Here is a 24,202-nt window from a genome sequence, read left to right as displayed (position 1 = left end):
TTCCGCGGCGGAAACTGACGGGTTACCCCGCGAAAAAAGGAACGAACGTCCCTACGCGAGGCGATAGCCTTCCGAAACAGCAAGGACAAAGCAGAAACCTGACCCCTCAGAGTGCTAACTGCCAAACCCTTGTCCAGGCCATACTGCAAAAAGGCCAACAAATTGGGAATGGAAAAAATCCTCGGGTTCCTTGAAGAACCGGAACACCATGAAAAGAAGGCCTCCCAAGTCTTGTGATAGATCCTAGTAGTGGCAGGAACCCTGGCAGCTCGCAGAGTGGCAATGACTTCGACTGAAAAACCTTGACGAGTCAAGATTTCGGTCTCAAGAGCCACGCCGTCAAACGCAGAGACTTCTGGTCCGGATGACGAACGGGCCCTTGGGTTAACAGGTCCGGGCGAAGAGGGAGAGGAAGTGGAGGCGCAGCCAGAAGCGACACCAGCGTCGAGAACCACGTCCTCCTTGGCCAGTCTGGGGCTACTAACATAGCCGGGACTCTTTCCAGTCTGATCCGACGCAACACCAGAGGAAGTAAGGATATCGGCGGGAACACATAGATTAGCTCGAATTGGTCCCACGGAGCCACCAGAGCATCCACCGCCACAGCCTTCGGGTCCTTGTACCTGGACATGAACGTCGGTAACTTGGTGTTGAACCTTGATGCCATCAAATCCACTTGAGGAGTTCCCCAACGGGAGCACAGCTGTGCAAAAATTTCTGGGTGAAGACTCCATTCTCCGGGATCCACCTTCTCGCGACTGAGGAAGTCCGCCGTGATATTCTGAACTCCCGGAATGTGAATCGCAGAGATGGCTGGCACCTTGGCCTCGGCCCATACCAGGATCCGAGACACTTCCATCATGAGCCTGGAGCTCCTCGTTCCACCTTGATGGTTGATATACGCGACCGCCGTCGCGTTGTCTGTCTGCACTCGGACTGGCAGACCGTTTAAAAGGACCGTCCAGTGTTGGAGGCAAAGGAAAATCGCCCTCAATTCCAGGATGTTGATCGGCAGGACAGACTCTTCCGACGACCATACTCCCTGAAGCCAGAGATCGTTCCAGACACCCCCCCAGCCTGACAGGCTGGCATCGGTGGTTATGACCGACCACCTCGGAAGGAGGAAGGACTTCCCCAGGGATAACGCTTCCGGACGTAACCACCATTCTAGAGACTCTCGCACCCTGTGGGAGATGATGACACTGCGATCCAGCGAAGCCTGTGATCGATCCCAACGGTTCAGAATGAGCATTTGGAGAGTCCTGGAATGAAATTGGGCAAACGGAAGTGCCTCCATTGACGCCACCATCAAACCCAAAAGGCGCATACACCTTCGAAGGGACATTGCTGTCGAAGACTTCATAACCTGTACATGTCGAAGAAGACTTGCTTGCTTGTCTGGAGGCAGGGACACCACTGCTCGTACTGTGTCGAAATGCATCCCCAAAAACAGGATTGACTGCGACGGTTCCAGAGACGACTTCTTCCAATTGACCAGCCACCCGAAGTCCTCCAGGAGCTGAAGGGATAGATTGCGAGCCGTCACCGCCTCCTCCTTTGAGGACGCCACAATCAAAAGGTCGTCCAGGTAGGGAAGAACCGTAACCCCCTGTCTTCGAAGGATCGCCATGAGAGGTGCCAGAATTTTTGTAAAAACTCTGGGCGCCGAGGCCAACCCGAATGGTAGGGCCACAAACTGGAAATGGTCCTGACCTATGGCAAAACGAAGGAAGCGTTGGTGGGCCCTTCCGACGGGAACATGCAAATAAGCGTCGCGAATGTCGATTGACACCAAAAAGTCGTTCTGCGACAGGGCCGCCACAACCGAGCGAAGCGACTCCATGCGGAATTTCCGGGTGCGGACATGCCGATTCAATCTTTTGAGATCCAGAATGGGGCGAAATTTGTCCTCCTTTTTGGGGACCACAAAGAGGTTTGAATAAAACCCTCTTCCCCGGTCCTCCGGCGGAACCGGTACCACCACACCCTTCTGCAGAAGGGAATCGACCTCCTGCCGTAGAGCGGCAACTAGCTCTGGCTCTGACGGAATGCGAGATCGCCAAAACCTGTCCGGGGGTCGAGAAAGAAACTCTATGAAGTAGCCTGCTGACACAACCCGCGTCACCCAGGCGTCCGAAACGCGGGACGCCCAAGTCGATTCAAATTGGAGCAGGCGACCCCCCACTCGAGAGCCCTCGAGTGAAAACCTGGCGTCAGTCCGCCTTAGCGGGCTTTTTGTCAGCTTCCCGCTTGTCTTGACGGAAGCTCTGTTTCCAGGGAGTGCAGGATTTCTGAGAAGCCTTTTTTCCTGAAAAAGAGGGATGACCCGATCCCCAAGAGGGCTGACCGGACCGTCCCCTGGACCGAAAGGGCCGCCGACTACTACCGGCACTAGGCCTGCCCGACGCAGAAGCCACAGTTCTTCGCTGTGGTAAGGCCGCTTCTTTTGCCTTTGCCTTGACAATCAGCTCCGTGAGGTCAGATCCAAATAACTGACCACCCTCGTAAGCTAAAGATAGCAAACCTTGCTTGGAAACCGCGTCCCCGGTCCACTGTCTGAGCCACAGTGCTCTTCTGACTGTGACCGCAGAGGATTGCGCCCTGGACAGCAGTGACGCGGTATCCAAACCTGCATCACTGCCATATCGGGCCGCATCCTCCAACAACTTGAAAAGCCCATCTACCTCGGATAGCGGGGATCCATCCTGCCACGCCGTCCGTAGACGGTCCAACCAGCTTAGGGAAGCTTTACAAGAACACATGGATCCTAGCACCGCTCTGAATCCATGACCCGCAGCCTCGTAGATGGATTTCGCCGCCATCTCCGTTTTTCTGTCCAGCGGATCCTGCAGACTCGCCTTCCCTTTAACAGGCAGTAATGAGGATTTGCTAAGCTGGGATAAAGGGACATCCACTTCAGGAGAAGGAATCCAATTATCAATCAACTCCGTGGAACACGGATACAGTGCCTCAAAAAACCGTGTCCCCTGAAAACGTTTATCTGGACACAGGCGTTCCTTCTCCACTGCCCCATTAAGCTCATCCAGAGATGGTAATGCCAAACGCGACCTATGCGACTCCTGAAACATCCGGGCCGACTTACCAGGACGTCTAGTTACCTCCTCCGGAAACTGTAACGCCTCCCTCATGGCTCCAATAAAAGCCTCTGCACGGCCCAAAAAAGAGGCAGAGTGCCCCTGCCGATCCTCCTTATCCGAATCGGACATCTCCCCATCTGAGCTTGAAGGGGAACCCTCCATAACAGAGATCTCCGAGTCGCTGCGCGGGGAGGGCAGTACCGGCCTGTGGCGCTTCCTGCCATGAGAGGATCTAGCTGACACCCAATAACCTAGAAGGTCAGACAGGCCATCAATAGAACGAGTGAGGGCCTCCATTTTGACCACTGCCCCATCACCGAAACCCCCGACCGCTGCGCTTGACGCCGTCGAGGACTCCTGCGTGTCAGACACGCGAGACTGATCCTGTAGCGGACCTGGGAGACGGTCCGCACCTCCTGGACCCTGATCTGACATGCCCTCACACAGTATATGGCAGGTTAAACCTGTCAGTAAGTAGGACAGTGTGGTTTCTTAAAAGAAAGCTGAAGGGTTAAAGCTCTTAAAGAGAGAGCTACCCCAGCTGACCCCCAATTAAGGGATAACCGCCTAATAAGGGGTTAATGTCGCAGACTCCCCACAACCTCTGTGAAATGAAAAGGATGTGCGAGCCCCAGACAAAAAAAGGAACCTCTATATGAGGTAATAGCTGCAGGACAGCACAGTCTGCCACCTTATTGTGCCTCAGAAAGGTGCCCTGCGCTGAGGGGGTGAGGGGTTAAGCTTCTGCCCTGACAGGCAGAAGCGACTCACCCAGCTGGCCGCGGTGCAGTGTTCCTTCGGTCTGTCGGGAGGAGAGGAGAGTGAGGAGCCCGATGGAAGCCGTTCAGTAATGGCCGCCGCGCTGTGAGGAGAGAGAAGCCGGAAGAGGAGGGGCAGGAGAAAGCGCGCGCTCAGAGCGCTTCCTGCCCGCGAAAGACCGGGAAGGCGCGAAGCCACGCCCCCCGCCGGCTTCAAAAAAAGCGCGCGCGACTCCTCCGCTCTCCGCTCCTGCCCCGCTTCCATGTCCTGCAGGCATCCACCTGCGGACAAAAAAACACAAGTCACCACCTGAATACATGTAGCAGCGGCTGCCGCAGCAGCCGCTGAAGCACTCAAAACACATTAACATGCTGAGTACTCACCCAGCTGAGCGCCACAGGGACCCCCAGGGATTTGTGGCGCTGTGCCCAAGCTTCCCCCCAGGGCAGAGAACGCAGTGACCCCAGATGCGCGGTTTGCGTCCCCGCCAGGGAAGCATCCCTCATCCCCCGGGGCCGGCAGGGTTCTGCAGGGACCTCTCTCAAAGGGTAATGCAGATCCGCCAAGGGAGGGGTGGGGGTCCAGCAGCGCTGAGACCCCTGAGACCTCAAGACCACGGGGGTCCAAGTCTCTGTCCGATAAAAATAAAAAAAATTTCTGAGGAGCTGCTTCCAGCAGCGACCATCCTCTGTGACCTCAAATTTTAGACTGGAGAGCTGGAGTAGGAGGAGCCCAAGCTGGAGGGGCCGGACAACACTCTTTTTTAATCTGAGGTGTTCTATCCTATGTGGGCTCCGCCTACCCACTAGTAATGGCTGTGTCTCCCTTCTAGTAATGACTGTGTCTCCCTTCTAGTAATGACTGTGTCTCCCTTCCTTCCATCTGCTGCTGAAAAATAAATGCTTAATAAAAGAGCATGATGTGTGCATACAAAGTGAGACTTGTAATATTTGGCTCCTATAGTTTGCTATACCACAAGAATTGAGTAAGAACTGGGAATTTCACAAGAGTTGACAGTTTTAGTCCCCAGGTCCGTCCGTTATGAAGATCTGGAATTTCCCATAGCAGAATGGAGACCCTGTCTCTTTGATTTTTGCTGTAGGGTATGCACCTATTGCATTAAGAGAAATTAATTTTCAATGTTTGATTGTGGGTTTTTTTGTCTTTTTTTTTTGTGTTTTTATAGGGAAATTATTTTTAGAATGATTTTAGCACTTTGGTGGTTAGAATGTTCTGGTGTTTTTTGTTAAGATTTATGCACAGTAAGGTCTCATTCACTTGTCTGTATTTAAACATGTCCGTGTAAAAATGGTACCGGTGTCATCAGTATTTTGGATCAGTGTCATCAGTGTACGGTCCATATGTCAGTGTTCTCCATCAGTGTGTCATCAGTGTACGGTCCATATGTCAGTGTTCTCCATCAGTGTGTCATCAGTGTGCGGTCCATATGTCAGTGTTCTCCATCAGTGTGTCATCAGTGTGCGGTTTATGTGTCAGTGTTCTCCATCAGTGTGTCATCAGTGTGCGGTCCATATGTCAGTGTTCTCCATCAGTGTGTCATCTGTGTACGGTCCATATGTCAGTGTTCTCCATCAGTGTGTCATCAGTGTACGGTCCATATGTCAGTGTTCTCCATCAGTGTGTCATCAGTGTATGGTCCATATGTCAGTGTTCTCCATCAGTGTGTCATCAGTGTATGGTCCATATGTCAGTGTTCTCCATCAGTGTGTCATCAGTGTACGGTTCATATGTCAGTGTTCTCCATCAGTGTGTCATCTGTGTATGGTCCATATGTCAGTGTTCTACATCAGTGTGTCATCAGTGTGCGGTCCATATGTCAGTGTTCTCAATCAGTGTGTCATCAGTATACGGTCCATGTGTCAGTGTTCTCCATCAGTGTGTCATCAGTGTGGGGTCTATGTGTCAGTGTTCTCCATCAGTGTGTCATCAGTGTACGGTCCATATGTCAGTGTTCTCCATCAGTGTGTCATCCGTGTATGGTCCATATGTCAGTGTTCTACATCAGTGTGTCATCAGTGTACGGTCCATATGTCAGTGTTCTCCATCAGTATATCATCTTTGTACGGTCCATATGTCAGTGTTCTCCATCAGTGTGTCATCAGTGTGGGGTCTATGTGTCAGTGTTCTCCATCAGTGTGTCATCAGTGTACGGTCCATATGTCAGTGCTCTCCATCAGTGTGTCATCTGTGTATGGTCCATATGTCAGTGTTCTACATCAGTGTGTCATCAGTGTATGGTGCATGTGTCAGTGTTCTCCATCAGTGTGTCATCAGTGTGCGGTCTATGTGTCAGTGTTCTCCATCAGTGTGTCATCTGTGTACGGTCCATATGTCAGTGTTCTCCATCAGTGTGTCATCTGTGTATGGTCCATATGTAAGTGTTCTCCATCAGTGTGTCATCAGTGTACGGTCCATATGTCAGTGTTTTCCATCAGTGTGTTATCAGTGTATGGTCCATATGTCAGTGTTCTCCATCAGTGTGTCATCAGTGTGCAGTCTATGTGTCAGTGTTCTCCATCAGTGTGTTATCTGTGTATGGTCCATATGTCAGTGTTCTACATCAGTGTGTCATCAGTGTACGGTCCATATGTCAGTGTTCTCCATCAGTATATCATCTTTGTATGGTCCATATGTCAGTGTTCTCCATCAGTATGTCATCTGTGTATGGTCCATATGTCAGTGTTCTCCATCAGTGTGTCATCTGTGTACGGTCCATATGTCAGTGTTCTCCATCAGTGTGTCATCAGTGTACGGTCCATATGTCAGTGTTCTCCATCAGTGTGACATCAATGTACGGTCCATATGTCAGTGTTCTCCATCAGTGTATCATCAGTGTACGGTCCATATGTCAGTGTTCTCTATCAGTGTGTCATCAGTGTACGGTCCATATGTCAGTGTTCTCCATCAGTGTGTCATCAGTGTATGGTCCATATGTCAGTGTTCTCCATCAGTGTGTCATCAGTGTACGGTCCATATGTCAGTGTTCTCCATCAGTGTGTCATCAGTGTACGGTCCATATGTCAGTGTTCTACATCAGTGTGTCATCAGTGTATGGTGCATGTGTCAGTGTTCTCCATCAGTGTGTCATCAGTGTGCGGTCTATGTGTCAGTGTTCTCCATCAGTGTGTCATCTGTGTACGGTCCATATGTCAGTGTTCTCCATCAGTGTGTCATCTGTGTATGGTCCATATGTAAGTGTTCTCCATCAGTGTGTCATCAGTGTACGGTCCATATGTCAGTGTTTTCCATCAGTGTGTTATCAGTGTATGGTCCATATGTCAGTGTTCTCCATCAGTGTGTCATCAGTGTGCAGTCTATGTGTCAGTGTTCTCCATCAGTGTGTTATCTGTGTATGGTCCATATGTCAGTGTTCTACATCAGTGTGTCATCAGTGTACGGTCCATATGTCAGTGTTCTCCATCAGTATATCATCTTTGTATGGTCCATATGTCAGTGTTCTCCATCAATATGTCATCTGTGTATGGTCCATATGTCAGTGTTCTCCATCAGTGTGTCATCTGTGTACGGTCCATATGTCAGTGTTCTCCATCAGTGTGTCATCAGTGTACGGTCCATATGTCAGTGTTCTCCATCAGTGTGACATCAATGTACGGTCCATATGTCAGTGTTCTCCATCAGTGTATCATCAGTGTACGGTCCATATGTCAGTGTTCTCTATCAGTGTGTCATCAGTGTACGGTCCATATGTCAGTGTTCTCCATCAGTGTATCATCAGTGTACGGTCCATATGTCAGTGTTCTCTATCAGTGTGTCATCAGTGTACGGTCCATATGTCAGTGTTCTCTATCAGTGTGTCATCAGTGTACGGTCCATATGTCAGTGTTCTCCATCAGTGTGTCATCAGTGTACGGTCCATATGTCAGTGTTCTCCATGAATGTGTCATCAGTGTACGGTCCATATGTTAGTGTTCTCCATCAGTGTGTCATCAGTGTATGGTCCATATGTCAGTGCTCTCCATCAGTGTGTCATCAGTGTACGGTCCATATGTCAGTGTTCTCCATCAGTGTGACATCAATGTACGGTCCATATGTCAGTGTTCTCCATCAGTGTATCATCAGTGTACGGTCCATATGTCAGTGTTCTCTATCAGTGTGTCATCAGTGTACGGTCCATATGTCAGTGTTCTCCATCAGTGTATCATCAGTGTACGGTCCATATGTCAGTGTTCTCTATCAGTGTGTCATCAGTGTACGGTCCATATGTCAGTGTTCTCTATCAGTGTGTCATCAGTGTACGGTCCATATGTCAGTGTTCTCCATCAGTGTGTCATCAGTGTACGGTCCATATGTCAGTGTTCTCCATGAATGTGTCATCAGTGTACGGTCCATATGTTAGTGTTCTCCATCAGTGTGTCATCAGTGTATGGTCCATATGTCAGTGCTCTCCATCAGTGTGTCATCAGTGTACGGTCCATATGTGAGTGTTCTCCATCAATGTGTCATCGGTATATTTCACAAATGGATAAATAAACAAATTACAAAGCTGCTCGTATACTTTGCAATGTTAAACACAGACAGCACACGGATGGCACAGTGATGTCACCTGTGTGCTGTATGTGTTTCTCACGGATCCATAGATTTGTATTTACACTTTTTATCTGTGCTGCCGGAACAAAATGGACATGTCTCCATGAGTTTTGCATGGACACACGATCCATAAAAAACATGAACATGTGAACAGCACCCTAGATTATAATGGGTACTTGTTCTATCTGTGAAAAAAACAGATACAACACGTACGCACAACATGGACGTGTGAATGAGGCTTCACTGCTATTTTGTTTAGACTGCTTAGGGTATTGAAACAACATGGTCTTCATTATTTGACCTCATTTAAACGTCAGAGTTTTTTATGTATGCAAAAAAATGGTACCGGTGTTATCAGTGTTTTGGATCCGTGTGTCATCACTATACAGTCGGTGTATCATCAGTATTTGGTCAGTGTGTCATCAGTGTTTGGTCAGAGTGTCAACAGTGTTTGGTCCGTGCGTCATCAATGTTTTGCATCCCGATGTCATCAGTGTTTGGTCAGTGTGTCATCAGTGTTTGGTCAGAGTGTCATCAGAGTTTGGTCAGAGTGTCATCAGTGTTTGTCAATGTTTGGTCAGTGTCTCATCAGGGTTGTGGATCTCAGGATCGCAATGTCATCAATGCTTGGTCAGTGTCTCATCAGTGTTTGGTCAGTGTGTCATCAGTTGAATCCCAAAATCATCACTGTACAGTCTGTGTGTCATTAGTATTTGGCCAGTGTATCATCAGTGTTTGGTCAGATTGTCATTAGTGTTTAATCGGTGTGTCATCAGTGTTTTGAATCCCAGAGTCATCAGTGTTTGGTCAGTGTTGGATCTCAAGATCCCAATGTCATCAGTGTATCAGCAGTGTTTGGTCAGTGTGTCATCAGTGTTGGGTCAGTGTTAGTTTTTACCTCAGTGTTTCATTAGTGTTTTTCATGTATGGATAAATAAATAAATTACAAAACTTCTATCCTTTGCAATGTTAAACACAGACAGCACACGGATAGCACTCAGATTCCATATGTTTCCTGTCCATGTTTTTTATGGACCCATAGGCTTGTATTGGCACTTTTTATCCGTTCTGTAGGAAAAAAAACCTGAAATGTCTCCATTAGTTTTGTGCAGACACACGGAAAGTCAAAAAACAGACATGTGAACAGTCCCATAGACTATCATTAGTACGTGTTGTATCTATGTAATATACATACAGGCCAACTGTCAGTCATTGATCAGTGAGGAGTAATTTTTAAGCCGACGGCTATCAAATATACACTGCTCAAAAAAATAAAGGGAACACTTAAACAACAGAATATAACTCCAAGTAAATCAAACTTCTGTGAAATCAAACTGTCCACTTAGGAAGCAACACTGATTGACAATCAATTTCACATGCTGTTGTGCAAATGGAATAGACAATAGATGGAAATAATTGGAATTTATCAAGACATCATCAATAAAGGAGGGGTTCAGCAAGTGGGGACCACAGACCACATGCCAGTACCAATGCTTTCTGGCTGATGTTTTGGTCACTTTTGAATGTTGGTTGTGCTTTCACACTCGTGGTAGCATGAGACGGACTCTACAACCCACATAAGTTGCTCAGGTAGTGCAGCTCATCCAGGATGGCACATCAATGCGAGCTGTGGCAAGAAGGTTGGCTGTGTCTGTCAGCATAGTGTCCAGAGGCTGGAGGCGCTACCAGGAGACAGGCCAGTGCACCAGGAGACGTGGAGGGGGCCGTAGGAGAGCAACAACCCAGCCTTTGTGCAAGGAGGAACAGGAGGAGCACTGCCAGAGCCCTGCAAAATGACCTCCAGCAGGCCACAAATGTGCATGTGTCTGCACAAACGGTTAAAAACCGACTCCATGAGGGTGGTATGAGGGCCTGACATCCACAGATGGGGGTTGTGCTCACAGCCCAACACCGTGCAGGACGCTTGGCATTTGCCACAGAACACCAGGATTGGCAAAGTCGGCACTGGCGCCCTGTGCTCTTCACAGATGAAAGCAGGTTCACACTGAGCACATGTGACAGACGTGACAGAGTCTGGAGACGCCATGGAGAGCGATCTGCTGCCTGCAACATCCTTCAGCATGACCGGTTTGGCAGTGGGTCAGTAATGGTGTGGGGTGGCATTTCTTTGAAGGGCCGCACAGCCCTCCATGTGCTCGCCAGAGGTAGCCTGACTGCCATTAGGTACCGAGATGAGATCCTCAGACCCCTTGTGAGACCATATGCTGGTGCGGTTGGCCCTGGGTTCCTTCTAATGCAGGACAATGCCAGACCTCATGTGGCTGGAGTGTGTCAGCAGTTCCTGCTAGATGAAGGCATTGAAGCTATGGACTGGTCCGCCCGATCCCCAGACTTGAATCCGATTGAACACATCTGGGACATCATGTCTCGCTCCATCCACCAACGTCATGTTGCACCACAGACTGTCCAGGAGTTGGCGGATGCTTTAGTCCAGGTCTGGGAGGAGATCCCACAGGATCCGCAACCACATCAGGAGCGTTGTAGGGAGGTCATACAGGCATGTGGAGGCCACACACAATACTGAGCCTCATTTTGACTTGTTTTAAGAACATTACATCAAAGTTGGATCAGCCTGTAGTGTGTTTTTCCATTTTAATTTTGGAGGTGACTCCAAATCCAGGCCTCCATTGGTTAATAAATTGGATTTCCATTGATGATTTTTGTGTGATATTGTTGTCAGCAAATTCAACTTTGTACAAAACAAAGTATTCAATGAGAATATTTCAATTATTCAGATCTAGGATGTGTTATTTGAGTGTTCCCTTTATTTTTTGAGCAGTGTATATGGTCATCTTTAGTCTCTTTAGCCCAATAGCACAATTTTTTTTTTTGCCATTTGGTCTAGCAGTACTACAGACCTGACTCTATAATATGAAGCTGCATTATAATATAGAAGTTCAAATAAACAAAATGTAGGATATGTAGAAAAAGAATGCTGTTCGAAACGCGTTGGTTTTTATGGAGGGTAAAATATGCATATTTTTTCAATTATTTAATGGATTAAATAAAATTTTATGTTTCTTAAGGTGCTTTCACATTATTACACGTTCGTGGGTCCCATTAGGGCATACATTCAACCCCCTCCCGTAAAACACGTACTGGAGTGGACACTCAGGCATAGTAGACAGAACTTCTGTATGAGTAACGATAGCGATATTCGTTAATACCTTCCATAGATATATTATTCCAGTCTGATACACTAATCATAGAATCATAGAATGGTAGAGTTGGAAGGGACCTCCTGGGTTATCTGGTCCAACCCCCTGCTCAAAGCAGGATTCACTAAATCATCTCAGACAGATGTCTGTCCAGCCTCTGTTTGAAGACGTCCATTGAAGGGGAACTCACCACCTCTCGTGGCAGCCTGTTCCACTCATTGATCACCCTAACTGTCAAAAAGTTTTTTCTAATATCTAATCTGTGTCTCCTCCCATTTAGTTTCATCCCGTTGCTTCTAGTCTTTCCCTGTGCAAATGAGAATAAAGATGATCCTTCTACAATGTGACAGCCCTTGACATATTTGTAGACAGCTATTAAGTCTCCTCTCAGTCTTCTTTTTTGCAAGCTAAACATTCCCAAATCCTGCAACCGTTCCTCATAGGACATGGTTTGCAGACCAGTCACCATTCTGGTCGCTCTTCTCTGAACTTGTTCCAGTTTGTCTATGTCTTTTTTAAAATGTGGTGCCCAAAACTGTACACAGTATTCCAGATGAGGTCTGACCAAAGAGGAGTAAAGACCGATAATGACTTCACGTGATCTAGACTGTATGCTTCTGTTAATACATCCCAGAATTGTATTTGCCTTTTTTGCTGCTGCATCACACTGTTGACTCATGTTCAGTCTATGATATATTAGTATACCTAAGTCTTTTTCACATGTACTGTTGCTTAGCTCTATTCCTCCCATTCTGTATATGCTTTTTTCATTTTTATTGCCCAGATGTAGTACTTTGCATTTTTCCCTGTTAAAAACCATTCTGTTGGTTGCTGCCCACTGCTCCAGTTTATTTAGGTCTTTTTGAATCCTCTCTCTCTCTTCTCTAGTATTAGCTATCCCTCCTAGCTTTGTGTCATCAGCAAATTTAATCAGTTTACCCTCAATTCCTTCATCTAAATCATTGATGAAGATGTTGAACAATACAGGTCCCAGGACAGAGCCCTGTGGTATCCCACTTGAGACATTCATCCAGCTGGATGTGAAGCCATTTACAACCACCCTTTGAGTCCGATCACTAAGCCAGTTATGAATCCACCTAACAGTTGCCTGGTCCATTGCATACTTGGTCATTTTTTCAATAAGGATGGTGTGAGATACTTTGTCAAATGCTTTGCTGAAGTCAAGATATACTATATCTACAGCATTTCCCTGATCCACCCAGTCAGTGATTCTGTCATAGAAGGAAATTAAGTTAGTCTGACATGACTTGTTAGTTACAAACCCATGCTGACTCTGGTTAATCACTTCATTCTTATCCAGGTACTTACATACATGATGTTTAATAATTTGTTCAAAGATCTTTCCTGGTATAGAAGTCAGACTCACCGGCCTATAGTTCCCTGGGTCCACCTTCTTCCCCTTTTTGAAGATAGGAACAACATTTGCTCTTCTCCAGTCTTCTGGGACTTCTCCTGTTCTCCAAGAATTTTCAAAGATTATGGAGAGTGGTTCTAAAATTTCTTCTACGATCTCCTTCAGTACTCTGGGGTGTAATTCATCTGGACCTGGAGACTTGAACTCATTTATGTTAGCTAAATATTCCCTCACAATCTTTCTGTTTACAGATAACTTGGATTCTTCTATTCCTTTAAAAGGACAGTGAAAATCAGTTGATGTTACATTTTCTTTCTGAGACAAAACAGATGCAAAATAGGAATTAAAAAGTTCGGTGTTAGAACCTTGCTGTTAGGTTTTTTTTCCTTTGCTGGTCACATGACCTTGTTGGCCTATTTAGTCCTGCTCCGCCCTTCTGGCTTTGCTGGACTTCATTGTATATCTACTTTCTAGCTAGCCTGTGCTCTGTATCTAACTCTGTTAGTTTGCTTGGTCTACGGACCTCTATGTTCTATCTATTTTGTTTGTTCGTCTGTCTGCTACTATTTCTGTTAGGAGGTGTCCCATATTCCTCCCAGTCCTTAGTACTTGTAGGGATTCCCTCCCCACATCTATAGGTCTTCGTACAGACTAGATTAGGACTTTAGCAGGTCTGATCGCAGGATCAGGTTCCCTGTTACATCGTAGGGATTCAGCTGAGTCTCATAGTAGGGACAGATCTCCTCTCTTTCCTTAGCTTTGGTAGCAGAACATAACATTCCGCCTTCTCAACATCCTCTCTTACCATTTCTCCATTTTCATCCTGTAAAAATCCTATAGCATCTTTGACTTTTCTTTTACTTTTGACATACCCCCAAAATCCTTTTTTATTGCTTTTGACATCTCTTGCAAGCCTTAATTCATTGTCAGCTTTAGCTAACCTGATACGTGCCCTGCAGGATCTGCAGACTGCATTGTAATCTTCTTTAGATATGCCTCCCTCTTTCCATTTAATAAACATTTCTTTCTTTCTTTTTAGCATGTGTTTAAGTTCTGTGTTCATCCATCCTGGTTTCCTTAAATGCTTCCCATTCTTCCTACTTTTCGGGATTGTTAACGATTGTGCTTTGAGAATCTCATTTTTAAAAATTTCCCATCCTTCCTGGACATTTTTGTCCTTAAGGACATCCAGCCATTGGATCCCTCCTATTCTCTTTCTGAGTCTCTTAAAATCTGCCTTTCTAAAATCTAACCTTGAAGTTTGAGTCTTCACATGTCTTCCTCCTCTAGTTATCCAAAATTCTATAATAGCATGATCGCTGCCTCCTAGGGTCCCAGCCACCTTTACCTCCTCAACCATTTCCTCCCTGTTTATAAGGATTAGATCCAAAGTAGCAGATCCCCTTGTTTTCTCCCCTACCTTTTGGAAGATAAAGTTGTCAGCAAGAGAGGATAAGAATTTGCTTGACCTGTTAGTTTTACTTGAGAGAGATTCCCAACAAATGTCTGGATAGTTGAAATCTCCCATGACCACTACGTCATATTTTTTGGAGAACTTGGTCATTTGATACATAAAGAGTTCATCCATATCTTCAGCTTGCCCAGGTGGCCTGTAGTAAATGCCTACATTGGTGTCCTTTCCGTTGTTCTCTCCTTGTATTCTTACCCAAACAGTTTCCACAGAACTCCCAGTCTCTGAAGCTTCAATCTCTGTGCAGATATACGCTTTTCTAACATACAATGCGACACCTCCTCCTCGTTTATCAATTCTGTTTCTTGCAAATAAGTTGTATCCTTTTAGCCTTTTATTCCAATCATATGTATCGTCCCACCAAGTTTCAGTGATTCCAATGACATCATATTTCTTTTCCTGCAATGCTATGTTACATTATGTTGCTGTCCTGTTATATTTGGGGCACACGTGATCCTTTTGTATATAAAATTCCACAATTGCATAATGTAATATGAGAAAAATGACTATACCATAATGAATGATGTCCCGGGAGGAGGTGGGCCGGGGCAACGATGCACAATTGGCTCATTTTCTGTGGATGTCCTTGGATTATGAGTGCCAAATGCATCCTATAAAGTAATGGTCCTTGAGCAGCTGGTTGCGAGTTTTGCTTAACAACAGCAATCGGATGGCTGCGAGAGATGATGACAGCAGCTAATGAAAGTGACACCAGCCCGTGGACCTCCTCCTTGTCGAGAGGCCTGCTGCTAAAGTGCTCAGAGAGCTTCTCTGGAGAGCCGGCTAATGAACGTTATCTTATTAAGCTCTCATCTATCACTGTAATGTTATCGATTCAGTGCCTGAGCTATTTATTGTTTCCACACCTGCAGTGATGGGACATCATTTTAATCCAGTCTTTGCTTCATAGAACTTCACTCATCAAGACTCCATCAGCTGCCTCACGCTGCGTTTCCTTAAAGAACATTTCCTAAGCTCAAAAACATCACCTGTGAATAGAAGTCCTTGAGGCGTCCTCTTCTGTCGTGTTCTTCGAAATTCTGTTTGGCCATTACTTAGTTGAGTAACTTTCTGGAGACTGAATGACAACCTCTAGAGCTGCCATTACTGCTCGCATGTAGGTTGTCACTCAGCTTTTCTACTATAAAGAATCGCCAACATACCACGATATATAGAGGCAGATACAGCTTCCATTTTGTTACAGCTTTGCCAAAAATGGCTAAAAGAATGTAAGATTTCCACCCTTAAATACTATTTTTTTGTATAAATAGGTTCAAAATTAGGTCTTGGGTACTTAATATATTTTCTGCAAAGTTAGTGCTTTGCTTTTCTGTTATATAGCTCAAAATTCTCTGCTCAGACATTGGGGCTGATTTATCAAAGCTTTTACGTCAGAAAAACTCCAGGCCCTATTTATCTTCCTAGCAGGAAGCAGTCACTGTCCCTAACACTAGCCACTCCCACTGTGGGCTAGTTCCAAACATTAACTCTAAACGTTCCAACAGTCAAACTACACATATCTAACGAATTACATTACTTATCGTACATTACTACACACTATACAGGAACACATTACATTATTAATGCCTATCACACTCTATATCACATAACATTATTTACAATAAGACGCAAGACATTATTCACACTACACTACAACAACGCGATTGGTGTCTTTAAGGGTAGGAATGCGATAGCCATTGTCCACAACCCTTACATGTCTAAAAAGCTCTCCTATAGAAGTCAATAGATCGGAGCCAGGCTATTGCTGCCTAAGTCCATGTGGCTGCTTTAGAGAACAGGAAATATGGGTTTAGTGTTAGGCTTACCAGTGGGAAAATTGCAAGATTTCTGAATTTTTTTAATATACATAGTGATACTAAAAAAAAATCAGTAGAAAAATTTTTGTATGTTTTGAATACATTTAACATAAAATCCTGATTTAAACAATAAGTCATTTTCTCATGACACATTCCTTTTAAGATATCCAATATTATTCGGAGTGAATGTACCTACACACGACATTACTATTATTTCCTCTCCCTTACATATACAGTGTATAAATGATATTTCTTTACGTATAAGCAATACTCCTTCTGGTTCCGTCCCCGTAGAGTGGGATATGAGGAAAATTCTATGCTTTGTGTTGCAAATAAAAGACTTTGATTAGAAAATGTGTAAAAATCCGAACAAAGCCAAATTGTGGGCCAGAGAGCGTGACTTGACAACCATGTCAAATAGATCGGAGATCTTTTTTTTTTTTGGAAGAAAGCAAGGGTCCTTGGCCAAAAATGAGGGGTTCTGTAGTTATACAAAAGAACAATGGCAAAGAAACAAGAGCGCCTTGTGTATGGATCCTATAAATGAATGAACAAGAGCGCAGCTCTGCAGCACACAAAGGAATCATTCACATTTCTCTCCCAGTATACACACATCCTTCACTGTGTTTGTGGACTGGACGCCCAAGCTCAGCAAACCCGCCAGCTTGCTCTCCACATTTCCTCTTTTATGGCGTAAGTCTTGAAGTAAAATTTTCAAGCGTTGTATATGAAAGTCCTCGTTAGATCTTGATACTGTAAATCACTTCCTTGATCCCCGGGGCACAGAATTAAGTTCAAGCAACAACAGAAAACGTTGTGATATGGTCACTGCATTTTCATTTTCTTATTTAAAGGAAGTGTCACAAGCCTGTTCAGCCATGGCTTCATTTATAGTTCTGGTTCCATAAAAATGACATGAAAGAGTCTGAGACAAAATGGCACATTTCCTCCCCACATACCGCACTTACCGCTTGTATCTCCTTGTATAGGAGGAATGCACATTGCCACATTACAACTCGGATTTGTTCAAAGCCATAATAGGCAATGGGGCTACCACTGTACCCCCATATACCTTAGATTTCTAGTGGTCCTTTCTGCCGGATAAAATAGTCTGTTACATCCGATAAATAAAATACATTGTGGTGGGCACCATTATTATAGGTAGGAGTGACCAATAATCTGGCGCAAATACAAATGTACACCCAAAACAAGAAGAAGGAACATGCAAAAAATAAAAAAAAACAGTAGGTAAAAATAGGCTCCACGAGAAACATAATGTTGTGGGACAAAGAATCATTCCTGAGGAAGCTTGTCATAACCAGCGAAACACATGGACAATGTTTTGCTTGTCTAACATTAAGTAAGTCTTTCTCTTGGAGCCTTGAATTTGGTATTACCTATCTTACCTCTATATTCCCATGGGTCATAAACTTTGGATTGTTTTTGCATTTTTAATGTAATGGTCTTATTGACATTGTATTTACATGTCAATCTCTTATGTCCTTAGTTTCCTTTATAGAATGATTTTTTACTGCTTGTAACTTATTTATTTTACTCACTTGTATAGCGCCATTAATTCCACAGCGCTTTACAGACATTATCAGCACTGTCCCCATTGGGGCTCACAATCTAAATTCCCTACCTGTATGTCTTTGGAGCATGGGTGGAATTTGGAGAACCTGGAGAAAACTCACACAAACACTGGGAAAACAAATGTTGTCCTTGGTGGGATTTGAAACCAGGACCCCAGCGCTGCAAAGCAACAGTGCTAACCACTGAGGCACCGTGCTGTTCATAACTTATGGGTTTGTAAGATCACCTTATTGGCAGATGTTATTGCTCCTTTATATAATATTAGTCCATGTGGTGGTTTGCCAGCCTTTGGGCTCGTGCAGACGACCGTATTATCAGTCCGAGTGCTGACAAAACATCAGATCGCACCTGGACCAATGTCAGTCTATGGGGCCGTGAATATGTCAGATTTTTTCCTCAGATAGAGCCAGTCTGATGAAAAAAATCGCTGCATGTTCAAGTTTAATCCGATATGCGGATCACACTCGGCCATGCAAGTCAATGAGTGCTTGGAAATCATCAGACTGCACTCCAATGAAATCTGAGTGCAGTCCATTTTCTGCGTACTGACACAATGGAGAAGATGGAGAATTTTTGTTCTCCATCTTCTCCTCACAGTGTGCTCTGATTCTTTCAGATGAGAATCACACTATTATCACACTTTGATCAGAGTTTGATCAGAGTGTCATTTGCGTAATTGGCCCCATTCTCTCAGATGAAATAATCTTCGGCCGTCTGCACGAGCTCTTAATATGGGCTGTGGATGGGCTGTGGCTATGTCATTCTTTATGTAAACTGTTTGTACTTTTTCAGATGCTTTTAAACTTTGTCAGGTCTTATTATGGGTTTCTAATAAAGAGATAATGATAATAATAATTTTTATTTTCATAGCGCCAACATATTCTGCAGCACTTTACAATTTTAGGGGGAACTTATACAAACAATACAGAATAAGCATATCTCATATTGAAAGGAGTGAGGGCCCTGCTCGCGAGCTTACAGTCTATGAGGAAATGGGGGAGACACAAAAGGTAAAAAGTACATATATTGTATAATGCAGCCTTGATATACTAAATAGGATAAATAATAATACATGGACTGGTCGCCAGCCAGTATGTGTACAGTCCTGACAGAGGCTATTAAGTGCATGGTTGGTATGAACCTGAAATTGAAGATTTTAATATGGGCCAAAACTGGGACGGACAGATAGTGTGTTTAGGCGATACGGCAGTCTAAAGAAATGGGGTTTTAGGGTCCGCTTGAAACTGTGGGTATTGGGAATTAATCAAACTGTCCTGGGTAGTGCATTCCAAAGAATTGGGGCAGCACGGCAGAAATCTTGGAGACGGGAGTGGGAAGTTTGGATTATGGAGGATTTTAGTTTTAAGTCATTGGCAGAACGGAGGGCACATGTAGGGTGGTAGACTGAGACAAGGGAGGAGATGTAGGGGGGTACTGAAGCATGGAGCGCTTTGTGGGTAAGCGTGATAAGTTTAAATTGAACTCTATATTGGATGGGTAACCAATGCAATGACTGGTACAGGGAAGAGGCATGGGGGTAGCGGTTGGCGAGGAATATGATCCTGGCTGCTGCGTTAAGGACGGATTGGAGAGGGGAGAGTTTAGTAAGAGGGAGACCGATTAGTAGAGCGTTGCAATAGTCAAGACGAGAATGAATAAGACCTACAGTAAGAGTTTTTGCCGAGTCAAAGGTGAGAAAAGTCCTGATTCTTGAGATGTTTTTGAGGTGTAGATGACATGAACGAGCGAGTGATTTTATGTGAGGAGTGAAGGAAAGATCTGAATCAAAAATGACCCCAAGACAGCGGGCTTATTGCTGGGGAGTAATGGTTGAGCCACAAACGGAAATGGCAATATCGGGCACAGGTAGGTTAGTGGAGGGAGGAAATACGAGTAGTTCAGTTTTTGACAGATTCAGTTTTAGGTAGAGGGAGGACATAATGTTAGACACAGCAGAAAGACAATCACTGGTCTTTTGTAGTAATGCAGGGGTGATGTCCGGAGCAGAGGTGTATAATTGGGTGTCATCAGTATAGAGATGGTACTGAAAACCGAATCTGCTGATTGTTTGTCCAATGGGAGCGGTGTATAAGGAGAAAAGAAGGGGGCCTAGGACTGATCCCTGAGGTACCCCGACAGTAAGGGGAAGGAGAGAGGAGGAGGAGCCGGCAAAAGACACAGAAAAGGAGCGGTCAGAAAGAAAGGAGGAGAACCAGGAGAGAACAGTGTCCTTGAGGCCAATAGTGCGAAGCATAGTGATGAGTAGCTGGTGATCCACAGTGTCGAATGATCTATTTTTATGCATTTTTTTTTTTTCATTTCTTTTGGATGTGCCTTTTTATACTGGGGCGCTTTTTTCTTGTTTTGGGTATATAATATTACATGCAATGACGTATTAGGGTATGTACACACATTCAGTATTTGCAGCAGCAGAAAAATCTGCTGCAAATGTACTGCAAATATCTGCAGCATAAAATATGTGCATTTTTAATGCATTTATGTGTTTTTATCCATTCTTTATAATAGGTGAAAAATGCTGCAAAATGCTGAAAGAATGGATATGCTGCAGATTTCAATCTGCCTCAAATCTGCTTCAATCAAAAAAGGGGCAAAAACCCAGAAAATACTCAATGCCCTCATGAAAGTATTGTCCCCTAGGAGTAATTCTCTACTTACAGAGCCAACGTGGCAATACACTGAGGATTTGTGGCTTTGTAATTAAGAGCCATACTTTCCCTGAGCAGTGTTGTACACGCGCTTTGCTTTTGGGCTAGAGCCCAAAAACATACCACATTTTTGCAAGATCAGTGCTGTGCGTGAAGGGGGCTGGCTGATTGGCTCCAATACATGACTAACCCATTTCTGTTCTCTGCAACAGCCTATACATACACAGAATGAGGCTACCTTTGCTAATGATATGAGCAGTGAGCCAGCCCCATTCACGTACAACACTGGTGATGTGTCGACATGTAACATAGCGTGGGGCAGTAGCCGGGGGCGAAGTACTCATCTTCAGCAACCCAGCACACATGAAAGTGTGGCCTGGCTGGGAATGTGGACTTGTATTGTGAGGGCGCTACGCCCATGTAGGCCGCATGTAGCCAGTGGTGTGGGCTCGCTAGGATAAGATGTTCCACAGCTCAATGAGGAAGACTACCATTCAAAAATAAACTCTTTACTGAACAGTAACTTGGTAAGGATTATATACAAGGGATGGATAGCGAGTACAAAGTCTTAAGGACATTTCCTTTACAGTATGAAGCATTATTCCACACAGTATCCTTCCTCTGTAGTATACTCTAGTGCTTTAAAGGCACACTGTTTCTCCCTACTTCGCCACACCCACCTTTAACGATACAGTAAAGATCAGCAGTCTCCTTAATTGCTCAACGGTTCCGCGTCCTATTTCTTCCACTACTGGTGCTTGGGACCCTTCATTAGTCCCTGTCTCTCAGTCCTGCTAAGGTCCATTACCTTCTGCGTTATAAGCTCAAGGTCCCATGGCTAGGCATTTTCTCCTAAGACCTGTCTCCGGATGGTCACTCTGTCTTATTGGTCACTTTCTTCAGGATCTCACTATCCCTTGTCCTTCAGTCTCTTCTCACTCAGGGTCACCCTTAAGGCAGCTCTGCTCACTATTCACTCTGAACTTCTTCTCCGTAACTAGCAGGAAGCAGTCTCTTTCCCTAACTCTAACACCTCCCACTACGAGCTAGTCCCAAACATTAACTCCTAACTTAGCCTATCATCAACTATCTACATCCCTATACATTACGCTACCTATCTTACATTACTATACATTGCAATTCACATGACATGATATATACAACAGACACAGGACAAACTTGGTGTATTCAGGGGTAGGAATGTGACCACAGCAGTTTACCATCCTTACTGACAGAGATTTCTCTCCTATGTTGGACCCCAGCCAAAAGTGGAGAATGCCTGGACCAGCACGGACATCTTTAGATCAGGGCACATTTTTTAATTTAAACATAATAGAAAGTGCATATTTTTTTCTTTCTAATACATACAAAGATACATTGAGGAAAATAAGTATTTGATACACTGCTGATTTTGCAAGTTTTCCCACCTACAAAGAATGGAGAAGTTGGTAATTTTTATCGTACGTACACTTCAACTGTGAGAGACAGAATCTAAACAAAAAATGCAGAAAATCACATTGTATGATTTTTAAATAATTAAATTGCATTTTTTTGCATGAAATAAGTATTTGATCACCAACCAACCAGCAAGAATTCAGGCTCTCATAGACCTATTCGCTTTTCTTTAAGAAGCCCTCCTACTCTGCACTCATTACCTGCATTAATTTCACCTGATTGAACTACCTGTATAAAAGTTATAAAAGAGCTACATGTATGAAAGACACCTGTCCACACACTCAATCAATCGCACTCCAACCTCTACACCATGCCCAAAGCCAAAGAAGTGTCTAAGGATACCAGGGACAAAATAATAGACCTGCACAAAGCTGGGATGGGCAACAGGACAATAGGCAAGCAGCTTGGTGAGAAGGCAACAACTGTTGGCACAATTATTAGAAAATGGAAGAAACACAAGATGACTGTCATTCTTCCTCGGTTTGGGGCTCCATGCAAGAACTTGCCTCGTGGGGTAAGGATGATTCTGAGAAATGACAGGAATCAGCTCAGAACTACACGGGAGGACCTGGTTAATGACTTGAAGAGAGATGGGACCATAGTCTCAAACATTACCGTTAGTAACACACTATGCGGTTATGGATTAATATCCTGCATGGCACGCAAGGTCCCCTGCTCCTGCCATCATATGTCCAGGCCCGTTTGAAGTTCACCAATGACCATCTGAATGATTCAGAGGAGGCATAGTAGAAGGTCATGTGATCAGATAAGACCAAGATAGAATTTTTTGCTATCAACTCCACTCGCCGTGTTTGGAGGAAGAAGAACCACCGTCCCATCTATGAAGCATGGTGGAGGAAACTTTGGGGGTGCTTTTCTGCAAAGAGGACAGGATGACTGCGCCGTATTGAAGGAAGGATGGATGGGGTCATGTATCGCAAGATTTTGGCCAACAACCTCCTTCCCTCAGTAAGAGTATTGAAGATGGGTCGTGGCTGGGTCTTCCATCATGACAATGACCTGAAACACACAGCCAGGGCAACTACTAAGGAGAGGCCCCATAAGACGTATTTCAAAGGAGTGGCCTAGCCAGTCCCTAGACCTGACCCCAACAGATAATCTTTGGAGGGAGTTGACAATGTTGCCCAGTGACAGCCCCGAAACCTGAAAGATATGGTGAAGATCTGTATTGAGGAGTGGGCCAAAATCCCTGCTGCAGTGTGTGCAAACTTGGTCAAAACTACAGGAAACGTCTGACCTCTGCAATAGCAAACAAAGGTTTCTGTACCAAATATGAAGTTCTATTTTTTTTATTGTATCAAATACTTATTTCATGTAATAAAATGCACAGTAACTGCTTTTTGAGCTGGACAACCCCTTTTAGAAAAATGCTGGTATAATTAGCAAATTGACCTTGTTATGATCATTGTTTTGCTGTTTAAGGAGAATAGATATGTCATTGTAGCATGACACTGTAAATGCCATGCTTCATACCTGGGTCAACATTGTCACCAGATCCTTGACACCCATCCTCATCATCACAGTCTCCACTTGCATCCTCGCCTTCTGATCTGCCATATCCTCCGCTGCCCTCTGTAATGCGCCACCGTTCTGGCTTGATCCTTTTTTCACTGCCCATCTAAAAACATAAAAATAAAGGCATCATTTGCTTGAACATTTTATAGATTATAGGATATATCAAAAAGGGTCTGTCAGCACAAAATGACTGCTCAAACCAAGAAAAGCACCTTATAGAGCCCATAAGCCTAATAAAACTCAGACTTTTATCATCCATACTCGTTGCTGCATTGGCCAGAAAGGCTCTCATAAAATGTTGGTGCCGGTGACCGGAGTCCCTTTTACTACTAATTTCCCTGCGGTGGGCTTCGGCAAAATGGCCGCCGGAAGCGGTGCATGCACATATTGAGATCTCAAGAGACGGGATCCCACACCACTTGGACGACCCCTCCTCCCAGTCCAAGGCTTGCAGCATCACCCCACTCCTGCTGTTGCTGCCGGCCTCCTGAAGCAGCAACCATGCCTCCTGTGACCCCGCTCCACCACCGCCACCCCGGTAAGCAACCATTAAAATTAACTATAAGACGCACCACCATTTTATTTAAACATTTTTTTCCTATTTTCCACCTCAAAATTTGGGGTGCGTCTTATGGTCCAGTGCGTCTTACAGTCCGCAAAATACAGTATACAGCACAACTGAGC

General features: G+C 44.8%; 1 protein-coding gene across 2 annotated transcripts in view; it reads right to left on the bottom strand.

The window, feature by feature from the left end:
* The window catches only part of LOC141259040 (glypican-5-like), a 323,430-nt gene that overhangs the window by 43,064 nt on the left and 256,164 nt on the right, over positions 1-24,202 (bottom strand). For both annotated transcript variants that reach the window (XM_073674458.1, XM_073674460.1), the window contains one exon: positions 23,477-23,621. In XM_073674458.1, the coding sequence (XP_073530559.1) occupies positions 23,477-23,621 (145 nt within the window). The remainder of the gene's footprint in view (positions 1-23,476; positions 23,622-24,202) is intronic.

The sequence above is a fragment of the Phyllobates terribilis genome, unplaced genomic scaffold (assembly GCF_046119375.1).
Source record: "Phyllobates terribilis strain yellow unplaced genomic scaffold, ASM4611937v1 Scaffold_3__8_contigs__length_932513732, whole genome shotgun sequence".
Lineage (NCBI taxonomy): Eukaryota > Metazoa > Chordata > Amphibia > Anura > Dendrobatidae > Phyllobates > Phyllobates terribilis.
Note: the sequence above shows the minus strand (reverse complement) of the source record. Positions and strands in the feature narration are given on the sequence as shown.